Raw genomic sequence first — 21,034 nt, 5'->3', positions numbered from 1 at the left:
TAGTGCTCCCTGCATCATCTCCTTGTGTTTGCAACACAACAATGATACCATTACACCAGAGTTTACGTAGCAGAAACAAACCGCCTTTATGAAAAAAAGTGTACTTTTTAGTAGTCATTTTTAATATCAACACTAACACGTTTCAATATTACAAGATATACACAACTATCGGTGTACTGGTAGGCTAGACAATGGTATTTATGTGCAGGCATGTAGCATGCGTGCCCAGTATATAGAATAGGCCAGGTCTTCACCAATCATTTCCCCCCCCCCCACATTACCACGATTGGGAGGCTCCAACACAAGGCCGTGTATCTACTGGGGAGCAGGATATATCCGGCATGTCCTAGTAGCTCCACCAGGAGTGAGGGTCTGTCTTCAGCTGTGTCATCAAGTGTAATTCACTGAATAGCTCTTTCCAAACAGCAGTCAAACCTGGCATTACTAGGACGAGTGTATGAAATCAGCTTCACTCTGTGAACATCTGAGTCTTGTTGCATTCTTGATAATCCCAATAGCTTTAAACTCTGTTGGGGAGTTATTTTATCAAATAAGATATCAGACCTCGACGAGTGCATGTTTATTATTCAGCAACATACCGTTTACCTGGGCACAAACAAAGGCCCACTGTTCATCTGCCTGCAAAGTTTCTAGGTGTCTTACGAAGAGCCGTCTGCCCCAGAGAAGAAGAGAGACTGTAATACCCCATCTGTTTGCCGGCTAGTTTTGTGCCTCAGATGTGCCCTGACACCATCATTGGTGTGGAGTTACAATAGAAGTAGCAATGGAGTGTTTCACTGGACCAATGAAACCAGAAGCTTGTGATGTGCGCTGAAGCACCACAAAGCAAAGTTATGAAAGTTGAGCTGGGGGTTCACCAGGTAGGGTCAATGTTGGTCATTCCACTGTGTGCTGCCTGTCTACCCATGCCAAGATTAGCATTAGGTATTTTAGGTTCATGACAAAACAAGACTGATGGAGTGATGGGCATGTTCATGAACAGCTAGGAGCCTGGAAGGATCACCATTCTCACAAGGGCAATATGCTCAGCCAAGGAAAGAGGCAAAGTCAGATAATTTGTTAAATGTTACCCTGTTGTTGTCTTTAAACATGTTTTGCATCACACACAGAGCAAAATATCCTCTGCATGGAAGAATAGCAAAAAGCACCACCCTTCAAACTGTATGCCTCTCTGATGAGGTGTGTGCACACCAAGGGAACAGCAGTGGGGATAAGGGGCATCCCGGTCGAGTATCTCATGTTATATCAAACGGTACAGTGAAGCTCAATAAATCTAACTGCAGTGGTGGGGCATGTAAAGAGCAGAGTGATCCATGCCACTAGCCTGACACCCATCCCCATTCTATGCAGCATCGCACTCTTGTAGCCCCATTTCAGGGAGTCAAAAGCCTATGTCAAAAAAGACTGCAGCACCCTCACCTCTTGATGCAGCAGTTCTAAAGACATTAAGAAAACTCGCAGACTGCATGCTGCTGAGTTTTTGTATCGGTGACGGGTTTAGATTATGTACAGGAAGTGATGGCGCTGTAGCATGTGCGTAAAGAGTCCAGAATGTGGTTAGCGAGTACACGGTGCAAACAGGTCAGTGGGGAACACACCCAAACAAGAAACAACCACTGCATGAGTGTGAAGAAATAATGAAGGTTGACATCCCGAGTTTCATGCAGATGGATTTATAAATCAATCCAGATCAGTACAGAAAGAAACAAACCAGCCGACATGTGTTTCGTCACAACACAAGGACAAATCCAGGCAAGCCATAATGATTTTAGTAAGTATCTTATCAATGTTGATTCATAATAAAGTTCTGTAGAAACTACAGGATGCTTCTGGATTGCTCTGTTTCAACAGAGTTATTATCACTGCCTCTGAAGTGCTGGGGGAGTTAACCCTTGAAATATGCGAGCTTTATGTGGCAGAAATGCGCAATTCAGTTGTGAGCCCATCTGCTCATGGTGCTCCCCCAGGCATGTGCCCAACCATGTTTCAAAGTAAACATATCTTCCTATTTCCAGCTAGGCCATAGTTGTTTTATCTAAGTATGCTGAGGTCACTATCTCATAATATGGTATCCAAGAGGAGTGTGTACTCTCATACTATTAACTAAAGCAGAATAACATAAAAGGGCCTTTTCTATCAGCTGCCCTTTCTATCAACGTATTACCACTGGCAGCACAGGAGGGATTTAGCATTCAGGCCAGGGTCCTACAGGGCATTTTCCTTATCCATAGGTGCTGGAGGTTGAACATTTTCCCTAAAATCCAACTTCACGCTCAGTGTTTTTTTTCTAAATTCAAGATGTACAGTATGTAAGTTTATTATAGCTGTCTCACCAGATTGAGTGTCTGGTCTCTCAAGATCATACATTTTGGATTTTATGATATTTAGCTATTTCCGAGTTACTTTAGGGCCCATGATGTTTTGGCTGTGCAAATCCCCAGAGGTAGGACTTGAAGGCTTCCCATACCACTCTGACTGGGGACTGATCCAGTATTAATCCAGATTTTATTTTATTTTTTTCTAACAAATTTGATTGTTTTCCATCTTTACCCAACATTTTCAATTCAGTTTATTAAAGTTTTGGAACTCCAATGAGGGCCACTTAAAAGAATACATAAAGTGCAAAAAAACATGTGACAGCACAATAATGACAAATCACTCCGAATAATTTTCTCAACAAAACAATTTCAAGGAGTAAAGTTTGGAATTAGCAGCCAAAAAAGGGGTAGCAGGGCTTCCTGAAGTGTGCACATAACTATTAGAGAGCAACCGGATCATGTGCAAACTGACAATTAAAATAAAAAAATTAAATATGCAAAAACCTTTAAATGGTAGACAGACCAATGCGACATCCTTTCGAGAATAGGAGAGGATATTACGACTACACAGTGGGGCAACGGCTCTGGAATTACATCCCATTTGAAAAATATACAATTAAAATATGTACATAAATTCCTTGAAAAAGGTAAACAGTTTTGCTCCAACTGTTTCATTTTTGGGACTAAATAGAAAGTCGTATGACACTGTACAAAGCGACACTGAATGCCAACACTCCACTTTACGCCACTCCACAACACACAACTCTACGATACACTATGGCAAGGCACTATGACACTTTTCCACACTACAATGTATCCACTCCACTCTAGCATTCTACTCCACTGTACACTCCGCCACTCTACAACACGCTACTAAACTCCATTCTACAACACACAACTCCACGACATGCCACTGCAATGTACGCCACACCACTCAACATACTGGCTGGTCACTGTAAGAGAACTATAACTCACCCTCTACCATGCAGTGTGCTCCTAAATGTTGTAATCTCAGATTTCATGAGCCTGGTGAATGCCATAAGTGATGTAATATGAAAGGGTCTAAGCAGTGCATGAGAAAGGAACAAGTGAAAGTACATTTACTATGGCTAGTGAGTTGTCAACACTGTGTTCGGAGGTGCACCAGTTAAATTAAGTTTTGGGTGGGGTGCAAATTATAACTTAAAGTTATAACTTTAGAATTTCTAATGTTTGTGTAGTTTAATTTGGTTCTGTATATAAATAATGCATTATGTTTTCGTGACTATAAGTAGGACCTCAAGATCTAAACGCTGTGACTCATGCATTCTGTTGATCCTTCATGTCTGTTCTGGGTTGACATAGATGGATTTTCTTCCGATTGCTTTTTGAGAAATTAGTGCGATCTGGAGGGTCTTTGAATATCCAGGTTTTGACATCCAGAATTACCTTTAGGTACCCAGGGTAGAGCATGGCATAAGGTATGTGCATGGACTGTAGTTTTGGACTACAATTAAAGTCTTACATGTCGTTTGAAAATATAATTTGAAGTGAGGGTAGAAAGACAACCTCCAGAGTAACAAATCTGGTTGCTCCTAGAACACCCACAAGGTCACTTCCCTGTCTATGCCTTTATTCAGATATTGTTTGTGTTAGCACCCACAGCAGAGGCATAGGCCCCAATGTGCAATGGGCCAGCTGTACTATAAAGATGGACCAGATGCTGTGGGACCTGTGGGTGGAACGCCCACTCGTGGACCTGTTGCCGCATCCTGCTGAGCAGGTCTGCTGTAGAATTGTCGACTCCCGGGAGATATTCTGCCAGAAGGTAGATGTGATGGTGAGGAGCCCAATGTTAAACCGCCTGTGCTAATTGAGACAACTGTATTGAATGGGTGTTCCCCAGTTTCTGTACCCAATACATTGTTGTCATGTTTTCTTTTCTTTGTAGAACAAATTTCCCAATTACATTGGTGATGAAGGCTTTTAGTCCTAACTGAATAATTATAAGTTCAAGTACATTGTTTTGCAGCATTTGTTGGTGATCATTCCATGCACCCCCTCAATATGTGCTCCCCACACTTTCAGTGATGCATCAGTGGTAATTATCACTTGCGTAATTGGGTCCGAAAAGGTCTGCCCTAGAGAAGTTTCATGCTCCATCATTGCAAGGACCAATGGACAGAGGGTGAAATTCACACGATCCTCTACCCTGTCCTCCGCTTGTGACCACTGAGATGCCAGACACTTCTGTAGGGGATGTATGGGAAGCCTGGCGTGTGGCACAATTGGTATACAGGATGTCATTATTTCCAAGGGGTGCATCACTAGCCTGACAGACAGGCGATACTGTGGATGATAGAGAACCAGTTGGCTCTGGAGATTGAGCACCTGCTCGTCTGTAGGATATGCTTTAGCTATAATCTAATTTAGAGTCATTCCCAGATATGTTTCTATCTGGGTGAGGCTGTAAGTGAGACTGTTGCATTAATTGTGAAACCCAATTTGTTTAACAAGTTGATGCTCATTTGTGTATGCTGCAGGCATTTTTGTCTGCTTGAACTCTTGATCAGACAATTGTCAGGTATGGGAAGATACAAATGTTGTGTTTCCTTAGATCGGCTGCTGCAGCTGCCAGGCATGCCAGGTATTTGGTAAAGACTCTTAATGGTCATCCCAAAAGTCAAGACCTTTAATTGGTAGGGAAATTCACTTACCACAAACCTGAGGTAACGGTGGCATGCTGGATGAATGGAGATGTAAAAGTAGGTGTCCGTCAAGTTGAGGGCCACCATGGAGAGATGTGGTCTCGCGGTGCTGCAAAATGGCCACACTTTAGGCAAGCTCTGCCGGCCTAGCCAGAAATACAGCAGAATCCATCCAATAAGTGGTTCCTCTGGCCGCGGCATCGCGAGCGGGGTGCCCGAGGTGCATTGGCGACACTGCAAGTGCAGTGGCTGACCTGCATTGGTGCCGTAACTGGTGCGTGCCAGAGTAAATCACCAGACGGTGAGGGTGGATGCTGGTGCTGCAGCTATGATAGACTTGTGGGAGCAGACCGGCTGAGCAAGCATACAGGCGTGAACCGTGGGAGACCTGCTGTAGCTGGGAGCTCTCCTTGGGGCACTCTTGACACAGCAGCCCCTTTCCCATTGACCGACAGTGAGAGGCTTGGCCTGCGCTGTGGGGGTGCTGTAGGAGCAGAGCTGCTGGCGTGCTATGATCTCTTCTGTGCGTGGAGCGGACTGCGCTGGTCTGCCGGGTCTGGGTGCCGCCCCCCCCCCCCCAATCGGGAGAAGGCATCGCTGTCTTGTCGGTGGCTCCTGCGGGGATACCGGGGCGGAGTTCACAGTGAGCTTGGGCGAGAATAATTTGAGGCCTTATTTTGCCATCACTAGTGCCGGCATCACCCCCCCCCCGCTTTGGAGTTTGCCGCTCCCCCAACACCCTCCCCAACCTTCTGGATTCACGAGCCTTAGTGCCTGTGAGGTGGCCCGGTGGACCGTCTGGAGGAGGCCCCCGATAGCTGTGCGGCCTACCTAACTATATGCACTGCTGCTGCTCCAGAGAACCCAGGGAGTCCAGCGGCAGGAGATTGTGCCTGAGCAGTGGGGGTGTGGCACGAGCGGCTTGGCGGATTACCCCGGCCCCTCCTGCATGAAGTGCCACTTGCGCTGGGCTGCTGGACCTGGGCAGCCCCCCACCTTCTTGGAGAGGCCATCAGCATCCTACAACTAGAACCCGTAGTGACGCTGGGTGGAAGAGTGCACGGTGGGACTTGGGCCACACTACTGGCAGTGATCTGCAATCTCAGAACAGCGGACAACTCTGTGCTGGGCTGGGCCCTGATCCCCTTGGGAATCTCCATTAACTCATCTGGACAGTTACACGGTGCGCCAGCCCTCTTGTCCCCTCCCCTGCGGATACAGCGACAGGACACATTCCCCAAGTCTTTCTCCCATAAAGATCCACGGGGACAAGTGCTCTTTATCGCTGCGCCGATTCCAGGATGATGTATGGACTAGCTGATCCCAGATCACATACAACTATGGGCAAACAGGAGGGCCAGCAAAAGAAACTCTCCATTGAGAGAAGAAGCAGTGCCAGGCAAGTTTATCACGAGGCGGGGAAGGGTGCTCCCTCTCACCCCACAGACAACACCGAAGAACAGGACCTAGACTTTCGGCTGGAGGTAAAGTCAAGTCTGAAAAACAGACACCAAGCTAGATATACTGTCCTCCAGCTTTGACAAGGTGAAGAACCGAGTGGATGCCCACAATTCAAGACTCAACCACATGGAATCCTGCATCTCGGAATCAGAAGACAACATAGCTACCACCTCCGAACAACTCCTGTGCATGGACAAAGTCCTAGAACTCAAACAAAACAAAGAAGATCTTGAAGCCCGGTTGAGGCGCAATAACATTCGAGTGGTGGGGGGGGGGGGGGTGCCGGAGTCCACCGCAGTCTTGAGAATGGAGCACTTAGTGGATTCCACATTATGGGACCTCTTTGGCACAGACTTGTCCCCGGTATTCATCACTAAAAGAGACCAGTCGATGGCCCGCAGGCCTCCGCCAGGAGCCCCCCCTGCTAGATTGTGGCTCACCTGCTGCACTACAAGAACCGCGACATGATACTTATCCTGGCTAGAGAATGGGGCCAAATCCAATATATCATTCTATCACGATTTTACTCTGGCAGTGCAGGCAGCCCGCTGGGACTTCCAACTAACTAAACATCTATTGCAGCAGGCCAATATAAAATATGCCATGTTGTATCCAGCCAAGCTTGAACTATTTATTTTCTTCTGTTCAAGAATACAAGAGTTGTTAGTGTTTAGAAGCACCGAGAGTGCTAGGTTACAAATCATTTTGCCTTTTTAAATGTGCTGTTCTTCTCTAATGTATGGGAATGCAGTCAGGGAACTCCCCGAATGTTTTATCAGAGACAGTCTGCCTGTGTTTGTGGGCATGCTGTTAGTGCTATGTGGCTGGAGCCCCCCCCATGACAGACACCTGGCCACTCAGCCTTCACGGCGAGTCGTAAGCTCAGAGATTCCACTGCCCCAGGGGATAACTTCCAATGTTTCGGGTGAGGGAACAATAACCTTATTGGGGGTTGGTGTGGGTCGGGTTTTTTTCCTTGTGGGACAGTTTAACAAGTTTTTTTAATGCATCTAAAAATTGTTGGCTTAATGGCATGCACATACACAATTATCGTACTAGCGTGTAGGGCACTGCACATTCCACCACATACACAGCATGGCAACCACTTGGCGATCTTCCCCCAAGTGTAAGGATGAATAGGGCAGCGATGGTCAAACTCATCACATGGAACATAAGGGGCCTCAATGATGGCAGGAAAGTTCATCTAGTGCATGAGTACCCAAACAGGCACAAGATCGATATTTGCCTACTCCAAGACACTCACCTAATAAGCAACACTCTTCCCACCTTACTCACTAAGGACTGGGGTCTATCTTACTCATCAATATACTCTAATTACGTGAGAGGGATCTGTGTACTTATACATAGGGGCCAGGCTTGGACCACCACCCACTGCATTTGCGAAAGAGAAGGTCAATATGTCATATTAGTAGGCACATTTTACAATCACTCCATAACTCTTGCCACCATCTACGGACCAAATATAGACAATCCCAACTTCTTCGTCAGGGTTTGGCAGCTAATTGCCAGTGCTGGCCCGCCAACAGTACTTTGGTGTGGCGATTATAATGACGCACTGGACGACATGATGGACAGAGCAGGTAGTTCCAGATGACCCCATCCCCAAGCGGCCTCGACACTCACCACGATAATCATGGACAACCACCTAAATGATCTCTGGCGCGATATCCACCATACCATGCATTAAAGCACATGCTTCTCATTGCTGCATGGGCATGGTCAAGGACTGACTACTGACTGGCAACCAGGAACATACTGGCCTGGCAGCCAACGGTCTCATTTACTGCACACTCTCCAAGATCATTCCATGGTGCAATTAGTTCTTCAGCCTCCCCACACCCTACCTAGCGCATTCTCATGTACACTACCACAGGGAGCTCTCAGGAACACGGTCTTCAGAGAGGGAATACGCACAACTATTCAAGAATACTTTGAACAAAACACAGGCTCAGTCGACTCTCAAGCCGTGCTTTTGGATACTTTCAAAGCGGTCATACGCGGCATGTGTATAGCCAAACAGCACATCATCCTCAAATCCATATGTGGGACACTTTTGAAACTCGAAACCAACATTGCTACGCTTGAAGCCCATTTCTACTGCTCCAGCATCCCAGACACGCTGGCAAACATACGCAACAAGATGTTGATGTATCAGGATGAGGCGCTGAGAGAAACACTTTTCATGGAGAAAGACTCAAGCCCGTAGATATGGTGAGGGTGATAGCCCTGTTAGAACTTTGGCCAGGCTGCTCCAGAGTCCACATGCTTCATCCTACATCTCCAAACTTCTCAACCCAGCGATTCAAACCTGCTCCTCCACCCCAGAGCTCCTACAAATCATGGTTGACTTTTTTGCCCACCTCTACTCCACTTTGCAAAGGGCAGCTCCCTCTGACCTCCATTCCTACTTTGATGCCATCGAATTGGTATGGCTATCAGATGCACAGCAGGAGTTGTTAAACTTCCCGATCACTGCAGAGGAGATACAACAGGCAATCACCAGCCCCCCCCCCCCCAGATAGAGCTCCCGGGACACCCTTAATGTGGGCTGGCCCCTCCAATCCCCCATCGATACGGGAGGCAGTAATTTTCACTCCTCAAGCCGGTCAAGCCAGCTAACCAATGCGACTCATGTTGCCCCCTGTCTCTCATCAACATAGAAAACAAAATATTTGCTACAGTACTGTAAGGATCAGACCCGATCAACCCAGATTTATACTGGGCTGCTCCACGGCCCTTAACTTAGGAACCATATTTGCAGTAATGCATCATCTGCATCCCCGAAACTCTGCAGTGGCTGCACTGTTCAGTGACACAAAAGCGTTGGAAAAGCTTTAGTGGGAATACCTCTTTACATTGCTATCTCGACTAGGTCTCGGCGCCAACTTCATTGCACAGATACGCCTGCTCTAAGTTCTGCTCACCACCCTAGTATGCCTCAATGGGTAAATATCACACCCTTTCCCGGTGACCATGGGCACGCAGCAATGGTGCCCACTCTCCCCCTTAATTTTCGCCATTGCAATAGAATGCCTAGCGGCCAAAATCAGTCAGCACCACACAAACCGGGATATAGGCTTTACATCTCCTGGACTGGTCATATCCTTTCATGCTGACAACATTACCCTTTATGCTATTCACCCTGAGACTAATCTCTCCCCATTAATCTGTGAAGTCATATGATTCAGAGGCTTGTCTGGTGTTCAAGTTAATTGGGCCAAATCTATGCTTCTTCCCTTAACGGATGCCACAGTTCCGTTCCCAATAGACTACCAGCTACCGATGGGCCACTGGGCCAATTAAATACCTGGGCACCCTGGTCAGCAGGAATGTTGAGGAACTATAGCAAGCTAACTTTAGCAGAGCCGTAGCCTGGTTAGAGGACCATGTTCCTCTGTGGTCTGAGCTTCCATTGTCCATGGCTGGATGGATTGTCATTGCAAAGATGGTCGTGCAAACCAAATTTCCTTATTTGTGAATATTCCGATCCCAATTACAAAGGCCTTTTTTAAACGTCTTTGCTCCAACCTCATCACGCTAGTCTGGGCGGGCCAACAGCACTGCATTGCATACGAACTTCTAACACTGCCACAATCACAGGGAGGGCTGGGTGCACCAGATCTGCAGCTATATGCGCTATGTGCCCAGGCACATTTCTTACACTACTGCACTCACCCCACACCTTTTCAACCACACATCATGCTCAAGACAGACAGGATCTCCCCGTGGCCATTATATAGAGCACTATTTCTTCCTTATAAACTGCCAGGCTCAGAGATCGACACTCCGCAATGTATGCGTTGGGCATGGATCAGGATGGCAAGATGCACAGGCACCACTCAACTGTATGCCCCATCAGTTCCAGTGGCAAAACACCCTGTTACCTCTGTTTCATGATAAAGGCGCAATCAGCCGTGCCAGCAAGCAAAATATTCATACCTTTGCGGATCTCTATCCTGATGGCCAATTCCTTGCCCCTCCAACCTCAACAACCAACACAGGTGCGCCCTTGGGCGTCCTTTGGCATTACCAATTGCGTGTAACATGACGGGCTCTTCACAACACCTTCCCAGCTCCCCCAATGACACTCACAACGTTAGCCGACATAAACAACACCCTCGCCCCGGAAACTGATAACATTCCTATATAACCACATGCAGCGCACCACACCAGCCTGAGAGGCCTGGGCGAAAAGACCTCGCCCTTCTCCTAACCGATACCCAGTGGGCCTTCTACTGCAGCCAGCCTGAGAGGCTTTCTCCCAACTACAAACTACGACTTATCCTTTTCAAATATTTGCACAATCCATACCGAACCCCTATACAAATACACCTGATGGGGCTATCCCAGGATCCCGCGGCCCACGCTGCCATTCACTTCAGGGGGACTTCATTCACTTGGCCTGGCACTGTCTTGCATTTGCTGCCTACTGGGTGGAGATCTTCTGCACAATATGGAGAGTCACAAACATACCGGTATCCCCGCCCCCACTTTTGGGGCTACTGGACCTTGTAGGGGATATGCCCAGTGATTCCCGTAAATTGCTTGCTTTGATGCTCCTTACCACAAAGCATAGAATAGCAATGAAATGGGGACACGCATGGGCACCACAAGCCCAAGACTGGGTCACAGACGTTACATACTGCCACAAACAATTATCCAACTACTAGGACCTGATTCTGCGGGGGACCGCCTCGGAGACAACTGGGAACCCTTTACCACATATCTTCGGCAAAGGGACATCTTACCCAAGGCCCGAAACAGTAATCATAAGTCCTCCCAAGCACTTGAGGGTTGCGAATCACTCACCTGGGGGTTCCACAACACTAACGAAATCAGGTGCTTGCATTGTACTGTTGCGCCAGGGGGTTTGGGGAGGACACCCTTTCTGCATCCTAGAGTTTTACAGAATTTGTGCTATGTGTCTAGCTGTACACCAGAAGTATGTGCAAGGCCCACCATGTAATTTTCTCTTTCCAATTTAAAAGCTTATGTTTGTAACATGCCAACTGTTTATAAATAAAAAACATAAAAATAAAAACGAGTACCACCATGATGTCGCGTTTTTGAAGCAGACGGATTACATCCTGTAATGTTACCATATGGAAGTGTTCCGATAACGTGTATGGATTGAAAAGGCAAAGATGCAGCATTGATCTCAGCGTTCCATCCTTCTTGGGTATCAAGAAGTATAGGGAATACATGCCTCTTCCATGGTGTTCTTTGGAACTGGCTCTATGGCATCTTTGGACAGCAGAGCTTTGACCACCTCCTTGTTAAGGTGAAGGTGTTGATGGTCTGTGTGTGGAGGCATGTTTGGGGCTGTGGTACGAGGTCTAAACATCATCCATGTTAAATGATGAACAGCACCCATTAATCAGATGTTATTTCAGGCCAAAGGTGGTGGAACTGCTGCAGTCTTCCCCAAACAGGTGAGTAGTGAGTAATTGGGGGGGGGGGGGGGTTGGTAGTTGAGGAGAGTCATTGTTTAGAAGTAGAGGCTCCCTTTCCAGGAGTACCTTTACATCTTTGATTGACCCTCTTGTATACTCCTCTGTAGTAACCCCAAGCATTTTACTAGTGGTATACCAGTTGTTGTTTCTGGTAGGACTGGATGTCAGTGGTGGTAGTCTTGACTGCCCCACTGTTCTGAACCCTATGAAAGAACGGCTGCTTACGTGTTGTGTTCTGCAACGCTCCCATGGATTTTGCAGTTTGTGTCTTTTTCATTTATTCTAATGGAGTATCTATCTTTGGGCCAAATGTTTTTTTCCAACAAAAGGAATGGTTAAGAGGTTTTACTGAACCTCAGGTTTAAATCAGGATATGCGCAGCCAAGCAGGTCTGTGTAGTACAATTGAAGGATTCATCACTTGTGCTACAGTATCCGCACTGTTCAGGGCACACAAAATAGCTGCCTAGGAGATTTGTTTGCCCTTTGCAACCACTTTCCCTGCTCTTTGTTTATATTCATCTAGTACATGTTGTACCAGCGTCTCTATGTCATCCCGGGTAGCTCTATAATGCCACAAGAGTAGGCCCACTGAATTGGTTATGCACCAATGACTGGCATGTCCTATATGCTTACTCCTCTTACGCAGAGTGTCACCTGTACTTTGGGAAGCAGCTTTTTTCCTAGCTGTTGTAAACACTAGGAAAGCCACCGTGGGGTGTCCCCTAATGTTACACGGATCATTTGGAGAAGTTTTGTACTTGCACTTAATACGAGGTGTTAGTATCCTAGACTTAACTGGGTCTATAAATATCTCTGTAGACACTAAGCATTAACCCTATCATAGGAAGACATTGACCAGAGCACTCCGTTTTGGAGAGAGTCTCCGCTAAAAAGTCACCTTCCTCTCCTGTGGTGTGCATCTGAATTTTGTGATAGTCAGCTGTGTGCGGTAGAACTCTATGATAGGAAGTAGTGGTGCCTGGTGGTGATGTTGGGTTCAGCACATCAATGTCACGGTCTGGTGGACTGACATTAAATGCGTTCCAAGGATCTGTACTATCGGGGGCCACTCTCTGAAAGTCATGGTCATGAGTAGGGCTCCCGGAGTCTATGTCACCTGAGTGCATGGAAACTGGTGACATGGATGGTGATGAAATGTCCAGTGGCGTAGAGCTGGTTGCTTTGTGTTCAGTAGTCTTTTTCTTTTGAGGGGGCTGAAGCATATCCTGCCCTGCTCTTTTATGACTTGGTTTTTCTAAAAAAAATGGTCCATGTCTTTTACTATTCATTAGTCTTTGAAGGTTCTCAAAGACATTGCCCTCTGCATCATCGCGGCCTGTGCTGTGGACTTTCCTCAAGTCTTTTTATCCAACACTCCGGTGGAGCCGAAGACATTGTTGTTGGTGTCTTTGGTGCAGATGGTTTTTTAGGCGTAGAAGCTGATGATGCGAGTGGAGTCGAAGTTGTATGTCTACTTCACTCAGACGACTTTGCCAGCACTGAATTGGTACGCAGTACCAATGGTTTGTTCGGCGTTGAAGACTGTGCAGGTGTCAATTGCTTTGTGGGCACTGCATATTGCTTTGGCTTCAAGGGCTGCATGTCTCCACCTCCTTTGTCCTGTAGGCCCTGAGCCCAATTAGGATTGATGCACCGGTCCAGTCAACTCCGATGAGCGCTCTCGTGTAGACCAGAACGAGAAGGCCGTGGCGTACAAAGGCGGTGATGCATGGGTGTACTTTCATGGTATAAGCATGGGTCTGGTGACACTTGGTACTCACGGCCCTTGGAGTAGTCTTCATTCTGGCCTGGATCTCTTAGTTGTGGGCTGGTCTAGTAGTTCCAGAGGTGGTGGCGAGGCTTCATCCTGTCCTTCCTCTTCACATTGTTTGGAGTTCTCAGAAGTGAAATAATGTAGACTGCACAAGAGGACACCCCTTTCGGCACCATCCTCCTCTTCTTCTTTGCCAGCCCCAATGGTTCTTCCTCTGCGGCGAATTCTGCCTCGGTCACCATTTCCCTGGTGTGAGATAGAGGTCTATTGTGTCAAGAGTGAAGCGTTTTCTTGTTCTTGAACAGGTCGAAGGCTGCGCAATCCTGTAGGTTATGTTCCATTCCAGCAACAGGCAAAGGTTACAGATGTCGTGCTGATCAGAGTAAGTGTACTTTGACCCACACTATGGGCATTTTCGAAAAAGTGTGTATTGTTTACCTTTCATTACCCGGAGCCAAGCTGTCTTGGACAGCTGGGTTGGAGAGCAGGAATAAGCCTATTGTATCTTTTGGGGCGCAGAGCCAGCCCACTCTCGCGAATCAAGAAGATTAACTCATACTGCTTAACATGAGAACAGTGTCGTGATTGGATGAGAGTGTTGGCTGTACGGCGGGTGAGAGGTTGGGTACCCAAGCAAGATTCACAGGATCACTTTAAAAATTGTGTTTGGAGAGGGAGGTGGAGATGTGCAGGGCAGCCATACGTAGCAAATCTGCCCACTCCTAAGCCATGTAAATAATGTTTTCTAGGTATGGATCTGCTACTTCCGGAGATAGCTGCAGCAGTACTGTGACACTGGAGTCAAATTGAACGTGGAAGTGGTGGAGGTGAATGGATACCAGACTCTTTGCCCGAATAATCTGTTGGGAATTGTGGTTTGCTTCTGCTCGTCACAGCTACTCAGAGAAGCCTTTACACAAACTATGAGCGCTCACTTGTCTTACCCTTCAAATTGATCTATTTTATTTCTAACCTGGAGATATGTGGAAGCATGTGAATATCTGTCTCATCCAATAGGACTATTGTGCAAGGGTCGAAGATACTTTCTTCAACTCTCCCAGGCCTCTCTAGTCGACTTCTTAATATTGGCCTGTTTCATAGTATTTCTTTTCCACTTGAAGAAACTACTCGAAATAAGGAAATAAAAACAGGTTTATTCAAAATCACTAATTAGATAATGCTTCAGAACCCTCCAGCCTCTCAAAAGGTTATTGTCCTCAGGATCCTGAATTTAAACTAAGTCCCAATTTATGACAAATGAAAACTCATAACTATGGCTTTGGCCAAATGCTTTAGTGCATCACTAACAATCTGAGGCCCTATCTAACATAATGATCCAATGTGTTTATTCCCAGCTATAAATGAAAATATTTTCATTGCTGAATATTGTGCACTTCAAATGTCACCATACAGGATACCCATGAATTAACCCTTGCTGACTGGCATATTTAAAAAACAAAACCACATGTGCTCAGCCGAAGACAACATTGATCTTTTAAGTGCCTTCGCTGTGTAATAGTCACACTAAGGAATAGATGCGAAGAAACAGATTGGGAATGCAGCTAGATAAGCATAAAATTAACGGAGGACACCCTTCCAGCCCTTAAATAGTCCTACTGACCAAGATGATTTAGAGCTAGATAGATACACCCACTGTTAGGCGCATTGCCTAGTTAGTAGTAAAGTCTCCATGTCTCCTATCCAACTATTCTTAAACGGGTAGTGGAAGTATTCTCTGGATTCATCAGCCTGTGCAAAAACACCTCTATGTGCAAGTGTAGATGTAGTGGCTCTCAGAAGAAGCCCAGCCTGGCAAAATTGCAGTGCTGCACTAACCAGTCAGGGTAAATGTAGTTTTCCTAACAAGTTATGTGGGGCAAATGTTATTTAATCAGGTGCTTTTCTTCAAACACTTACATCACTACTCATTTAATCACCTTGGTTGAGGTAGAATTCAATACTCGAGCTTGGTGTGGGCTCGGGTCTTTACAAAGATCATGAATACACCACCTTGCCACTCCACACCCACACTAAGAGCTGCTGAGCCCACATTGATGCCCTATTGAGGGATCCAAGAAGCCTGATATTACCTCTTCTACCATTACCTTAAAACTATTAATTGTCTTCCATTATAGCTCAGCTCTATTTTTCCTCATTCGGATGGTTACCTTGCCTTTAATGCCTAATCTTCAAGCTATCGATGAATGCCCCAAGTGGACAAACTAGCAAGATCAAGCTTGGTCACTATAAAAACGCTGCGATTAATTTCCCCTCATTTGGGATTTCCACACAAGGTTCCATCTCCCTTGTTCTGTCCAAATTTGATTACACCAATAGCCTCTACCACGGATCACCTTTAACTACCATGAATAGACTACAACGGATTCAGAACTCGGCTGCCAGACTGCTCTTGCATATCAAACCGCCAGACCAAATCTCACACGCCTTGAAAGCACTGCATTGGTTACCGGAAGCCAGAAGATCCACATTCAAGCTGCTTTGTGTTACCCACACAGCATTACATGGAATGGGACCGTTATTCATCAGGAATAAAATCACCAAACACATTCAACAAAGGAACAACCGCATCTAAGGGGCACCTCGCTTCATAATCCCAAGATACAAGGAAAAAAAACATGGGTGGCACATACTTCTCCGTTCAAGCAGCCAAACTATGGATCTCTTTACCCCCAACAGAAGATCCACAGACAGCCACCTTATCTTCAGAAAACTACTCAAGAGTTGGCTCTCCCCCACATAAGCACCATACGCAAACAGAAATTTACAGCATATCCCTCTGTATATAAGCATTATTTTCACTATAGATATGTACCGATCTTTGTGTATTACTTTGTATAAACATGTAGAATAATTATGTTAAAAAAAATTATTAAGTACAATAGCACTTGAAAACCGGAGTTTATCTGGTGCATCTTTGGGCTACATGTACTTGCTTCAATCGCACATCTATGTACCTTCCATGTAGTTGTGTCTGTGGTTTGTTACTTTTCTCCTGAAAAAGCATATCCAATGCACTACCCTATTTCTCATCCTGTACCTCTATCAAGATTTTTAATCTACATATACTTACCTCCTTTTTGCATCTATATCCTTTCAATGTTCTTATGGATCTATATTTATCACTTTCTTCAAATTTAGCATTTCCAATGCACTACCTTATTTCTCAGCCTATACTTTTCTCAATATACCTTTGCGCCCAACTTTGACTCATCTCAGTCATCTTTCAACTACTCTTTCCTATGCACTACCCCATTTCTAACCCAATACATCAATATATCCTCTACATTCACTCATATTTATCCCAAACTCATACCACTACTATGATCCCCAAAATAATCCTTTCTAGACTCTCCCCTACTATACCCCACCTTGCATCATCTGACACCTCTTACTATACCGATCCCCAAAACAAACCTTTCTAAACTCTTCCCTCTGATTCTTCCCCTCTACAGCCCCTTTTTACTCATCCAAAAGCCTCCTCCTCCTGCTATGACCTCCCAAAAAATATAAATATATATCTCTAAATCCTTCACTCTTCTATCCCTCCACTATCCTTTTCAATCAAATAACAGACTAACATGTTTACTTCTCAAATTTCATATTCCACTATACTAATTCACCACTAATCCTTTATGGGTTCCAGAGTAGCGTGCTACTCGCCAATAAAGTGCTTCAATACCCGTCAGGGTTACAAACGCTATATAAATGCAAACCTTTCCCTTTTCAACCCCTCCCCTACCCTTCTCAATCCAAATAACTGACTAACATATCCACCACTCAAATTACTTTCATATTTCACTATACTAATTAAACACTAATCCTTATGGGTTCAAGAGTAGCGTGCTACTTGCCCAAAAAGCGCTTCAAAACCCAATTAGGGGTAGCATGCACTATATAAATACAAACCTCTTTCCCTCTTCTATCCCGCCGCTTACTCTTCTCTATCCAAATAACTGAATAACATATCCACCACTCAAATGACTTCATATTTCACTACACTAATATTCAACACTAATCCTTTATGGGTTCTGGAGTAACGTCCACTCACCAGAAATGCACTGCAACACCAATCAGGGATAACAGGTGCTGTATGAATGCAAACCTTTCTTGCCCTTCTATCCCTCCGCTATCCTTCTCACTCCAAATAACGTACTAATATCCACCACTCAAATTACTTTCATATTTCACTATACTAATTCACCACTAATCCTTTATGGGTTTCCGGAGTAGCGTGCTACTCGCCAAAAAAAGTGCTTCAACACCCCATCAGGGGTAACAAGCGCTAAATAAATACAAAACTTTTTTCCTCTTCTATCCTTCTGAATTCAAATAACTGCAAACCTTTTTCCTTTTTTAACCCCTCCCCAACCGTTCTCAATCCAAATAACTGACTAACCTCTCCACCACTTAAAGTACTTTTATATTTCACCATACTAATTCAACACTAATTCCTTTATGGGTCCTGGAGTAGTGTGCTACTCGCCGAAAAAGCACCTCAGCGTTTCATTTGGGGTAGTAAGCGCTATATAAATGCAATTACAATACAATTACCTTAAAATGTATTATTATTAATGGTCTTCCATTACCTCTCATCTCTATTTTTCCTCATTTGGATGTTTACCTGGTCTTTAGTGCCTAATCATAGAGCTTACAAATAAAAATATAAATTTCACTATATTTATAAACTGTGATAAATATCTAGTTTTAAAATATATTTAATAAAAATACAATATGATGGAGCTTCATTAATTTTTTTGTGCCTAACCATTGCACTAAGACTTAGAAATTAAAATCTATAATTATTTTTATATTGATAGCTCCAATTAAGCAACTTTTACTATAGCCCTTAAAAGAAGCGCTAACCAATGATAAATATATAATAGACGTAAAGTAATTTAATGTTTTTTAATAAAATATGGTGCCCTTACCATAGCACTAATATTACCCCTGACTGGTAAATGAATATACAATAACTTTAATGTGAGTTTTAAAACTAACCCCAACCAATAGTTATGTGATTAGATTAATTTATATTTATGGCTGTATTTCTGAAAATCACTAAATATTTTGGAAATGAAATAGTGAAACTACATGTGACCAGCTTATTGCCTATGTTCACTGAGCCATGTGGCACGCAAGCACGTAAATAAAACAATAATAACAACGGTTTACTTAATGTGAACAAGGCGGATACCAACCGAATGGCGTATTTGGAGACACTGCAATAAATTGAAATACTGCAGACCTTGGGTTCTCGTGTCTGGTTCTTGAATACTGTGACTGGATCCTTTATATAATTTACATTTATATGTAATTGCATTTAATTAAACTAAAATAAATGCATGTTAAGGAAAATGCTACTTACACAGTATGCTTCTGTTCTTGGCATATAGAGCTGCAGAGCCATATGCTTTAGCATAGATCGCCATCTAGTGTTGGGTCCGCATGTTTGCACTTTGAATCCAAAACTAGGGGCTTCCATGGCATTCTTAGGGAATATACCCTTAGATGACATCTGCAAAGCTGCAACATGGTCTATATCTCACACATTCACAAAGCACTATTATGTAGATGTGTTAGCAAAACAACAAGCTAGTGTGGGCCAGGCAGTTTTAAGAACACTATTTCAAACCACTGCAACAGCTACAGGTTAACCACCACATGGGGTATAACTGCTGTATAGTCTATGCTAAAGCATATGATCTGCAGCTCATATGCCTCGAACGGAAAATGCTACTTACCCAGAATGCTTCTGTTCTTGGCATATAGAGCTGTAGAGCCATATGCCCCCACCAGCCTCCCCGACCTTTATCTGTTGCAGTATTATCTTACTTAGATACACTATACATGGAGATCCCTTTACTACTTTTACCTACTCCATCATCACCCTTACGGCAAAACAATGTGGGGGTGGAGTCGATGCCCATGCGCACTATCACCAAAAGGAGGAGTTCCCTACCTCGTGACTGGAAAGACTTCTTCAAACAAAAATAAAAGTGCAAACATCTGGACCCAAAACTAGATGGCGATCTATCCTAATGCATATGATCTACAGATCATATGCCTCAAACATATATTTTTTAATACTATGTAGATGCAAATGGGGTAATTGTATGGTAGAAGTATTTTTTATTGAGGTAATGGTCAGTAGTAGCAATGTTTAAATGTGGAGCTGTGATGATACTCTACATGTGAACCTCTATGAAGCTGAAACCTGTGTCCCACCCAGTGATTAATGCCGACCTGCAATTAAAAACGCCAGCTGGAAGAGGCCGAAGATCAAATGGAAGACATTGATCAGATCGGAGGACACTTCTCGGTTTCTGCAGGGCAAGATGCTTGGAATGAGAAGCAGGAGGCCGGAGACACTGGAAATGATCAGGTAGTAGGGGATGAGGTACTGTGCGGGGCAGTCGTGGAAGTACACTGACCCTGTGTGAGCAAGAAGAGAGCATCATCAGAGAAGTATTAGTGCACCTTCCATCCCAAGCCTCCTTTCATTTTGGCTTCTTTCAGTGAGAGGAAGAAGGCGAGCATCTGTGCTCTAAAATGTATTAAAGTGGCCAAGTTGGGTTTTCATTTAATGTGTAAACTGGTTTTAAATCCACTATGTACAGGCAGATCAGTGTAAATAGCAAAGTCGCAGCAATGCTTCTCTATATTGCACATGTTAAACAGAGGGGTAGTTTGAGGGGATAAGCACATAATGGTATTTTGTGGTTGCTCAACTCCTTTCATTGTAATCCCAAGTACCCACCTGTTTCTTTGTGGTTTGTTTTTGGAGACAGGAATTTCAGTTTGCCCTTACTCCGAAAATTGTTCTGGGGTACCACTTAGAAAGGTGCTTCAGAGATGCTTCCTCATAAACAACCATGACTTGCAGCTACTTCTAGTAGTGCAATTTTGTACCGTAACAACAAGCAACACGTCAGATACTATTCTGCTCTATCACATTCTTAAGCCTGATGTGTGGCCATTCATTATGTGTTTAAGACTCATTTTGCGACCTTAATACCTCCTAAGCACGTTTTGGAATAATTTGAGGTGAAGTGCTAGCAGTCGTCAGCAGAATAAGGGATCATCTCCTAACAGGAAAAAGAGTCAAACAGGAACACATCTCGTTTGTACAAACTTACAGTGTTTGACTCAGGTCTAAATGGAACCATTTGTCGTCTTGTTTTTTTAGAGCTAGAACACCCATTTTTATGAGGTTTAAGCTAAATGTGAATGGCTTTGTAGTGCACAAGTATTACACCGGGAAGCTTCAGGCTGATGG

At 44.6% G+C, this 21,034-nt stretch overlaps 2 protein-coding genes across 4 annotated transcripts in view; both read right to left on the bottom strand.

Moving 5' to 3' along the window:
- The window catches only part of LOC144798642 (transmembrane protein 272-like), a 1,182,125-nt gene that overhangs the window by 644,251 nt on the left and 516,840 nt on the right, over positions 1-21,034 (bottom strand). The gene's annotated exons all lie outside the window — the stretch shown is intronic.
- Positions 1-21,034, bottom strand: part of LOC144797817 (transmembrane protein 272-like) — a 279,379-nt gene that overhangs the window by 89,917 nt on the left and 168,428 nt on the right. Inside the window, exon 3 of one of the 3 annotated variants that reach the window (XM_078668615.1) lies at positions 20,002-20,190. The exons of the other annotated variants lie outside the window; for them this stretch is intronic. Within the exon in view, the coding sequence (XP_078524741.1) occupies positions 20,002-20,190 (189 nt within the window). The remainder of the gene's footprint in view (positions 1-20,001; positions 20,191-21,034) is intronic. 3 annotated transcript variants of the gene reach the window in all.

Source organism: Lissotriton helveticus, chromosome 12, assembly GCF_964261635.1.
Source record: "Lissotriton helveticus chromosome 12, aLisHel1.1, whole genome shotgun sequence".
Taxonomy (NCBI): domain Eukaryota; kingdom Metazoa; phylum Chordata; class Amphibia; order Caudata; family Salamandridae; genus Lissotriton; species Lissotriton helveticus.
This window is presented reverse-complemented; position numbering and strand designations above follow the sequence as displayed.